The following is a 1,873-nucleotide window of genomic DNA, read 5'->3' on the forward strand; positions in this document are numbered from 1 at the left end:
AAAAAAAAAAAAAAATTTCATTTAAAATTTTTTGATAAATTGGACTTTATTAAAACTTTTGCTCTAAAAAGACAGTGTTAAGAGAATGAACTAACAAGCTACAAACTAGGAGAAAACATTTGCAAATTGCATATCTGACAAGGGACTGCATCCAGAAGACACACAGAATTCTAAAAATTCATCCGTGCGAGAATAAAGCATTCAATTTAAAAATGGGCAAAATACTTGAAAAGATATTGGCCGGGCGTGGTGGCTCATGCCTGTAATCCCAGCACTTTGGGAGGCCAAGGCGGGTGGATCACAAGGTAAGGAGTTCAAGACCAGCCTGGCCAAGATGGTGAAACCCCTTCTCTACTAAAAAAATAAAATAAAATAAAAAAAAAAAAACAAAAAACTTGGCCAGGCACAGTGGCTCACACCTGTAATCCTAGCACTTTGGGAGGCTGAGGTAGATGAATCAGGAGGTCAGGAGATCAAGACCATCCAGGCCAACATGGTGAAACCCTGTCTCTACAAAAATACAAAAATTAGCCAAGCATGATGCTGGGTGCCTATAATCACAGCTACTTGGGAGGCTGAGGCAGAAGAATCACTTGAACCAGCGAGTCAGAAGTTGCAGTGAGCTGAGATCGAACCACTGTGATCCACCCTGTGCGACAAATTGAGATTCCATCTCAAAAAAAGAAAAAAAAATTAAAAGGTATATTTGCCTCATTATGTTACAATAACTAATATGGAAAGCAATATTGCAATCCCTATTAGCACATGAGATCAGATGAATTCTCCTTTGTCCCCGGACCTGCTGCCTCCTCCTGCTTGTCAGGGGACAGACCCAGTACATCTCCCCTCAGCGCTGGGTGGACGGAACCCTTGCTTTCTCGGAGGAAACCCAGGAATCCCAGAGACAAAGGGGAAAGGGACTGGCATGTGGCTGCGCAGGGCTGACTGAGGTCGGTGTCAGCAGACCGTGGGGCAGGTTCCCAGGAGGCTGCTTACTGGGCCCTGCTCCTGTGGTTTCCCCCAAGTCGTGATTCTGAAATGAATAAGGACGGTGCAGAACTGGACTGCAAATGCAGAAGTGACTTCCTGGGAGGGTGGGGCCCCTATCTCTCCTAGACTCTGTGGTCAGACTCTGGCCAACACCCCCTCTAAGCCCACAGGAGAGGAACAGGAGTGATAGCCCCCAAACCCCAGTTGCACCAGGCCTTGAGGGCCCCTTTGTCACTGGATCTGATAAGAAACCCCACCCCGGCAGCCCCCTCCCCTCACCTGACCAATGGCCACAGGCTGGCTGGGCCCAGCTCCCTGGATATAAGGAGACCTGGGGGCTGAGCACTACCAAGGCCAGTCCTGAGCAGGCCCAACTCCAGTGCAGCCGCCCACCCTGCCGCCATGTCTCTGACCAAGACTGAGAGGACCCTCATTGTGTCCATGTGGGCCAAGATCTCCACGCAGGCCGACACCATCGGCACCGAGACTCTGGAGAGGTGAGTGTCAGGCAGGACTGCCAGAGGGACTGGGTGGGAGACCAGGTATGTGAGTGGGGACTGTGGGGAGGGGAGAGTGGGGAGGGGACAGTGAGGAGGGGACGGTAGGGAGGGGACAGTGAGGAGGGAACGGCAAGGAGGGGACAGTGGGGACGGGACCATGGGGAGGGAACAGTGGAGAGGGGACTGTGGGGAGAGAACAGTGAGGAGGGGACAGTGGGGAGGGGACAGTGGGGACAGATAGCCTTCCCTCTCAGTGAGGAGGGCAGGGTAAGGAGGGTACGATTAGGAGTTGCACAGGTATCTGGGCTCACTGAGACCTGAGCAGGCACAGGCCCAGGTTCTGACAAGCAGAGGGTGAAAAATTTTGCTCTAGACCTGAAGGG

At 51.6% G+C, this 1,873-nt stretch overlaps 1 protein-coding gene across 1 annotated transcript in view; it reads left to right on the plus strand.

Annotated features, from left to right (window-relative positions):
- Positions 1-1,176: 1,176 nt before the first annotated feature.
- The window catches only part of LOC105529764 (hemoglobin subunit zeta-like), a 4,408-nt gene continuing 3,711 nt past the window's right edge, over positions 1,177-1,873 (plus strand). The window contains exon 1 of the mRNA XM_011967005.1: positions 1,177-1,488. Within this exon, the coding sequence (XP_011822395.1) occupies positions 1,393-1,488 (96 nt within the window). The 5' untranslated portion in view covers positions 1,177-1,392. The remainder of the gene's footprint in view (positions 1,489-1,873) is intronic.

Source organism: Mandrillus leucophaeus, unplaced genomic scaffold (assembly GCF_000951045.1).
Source record: "Mandrillus leucophaeus isolate KB7577 unplaced genomic scaffold, Mleu.le_1.0 Scaffold78, whole genome shotgun sequence".
Lineage (NCBI taxonomy): Eukaryota > Metazoa > Chordata > Mammalia > Primates > Cercopithecidae > Mandrillus > Mandrillus leucophaeus.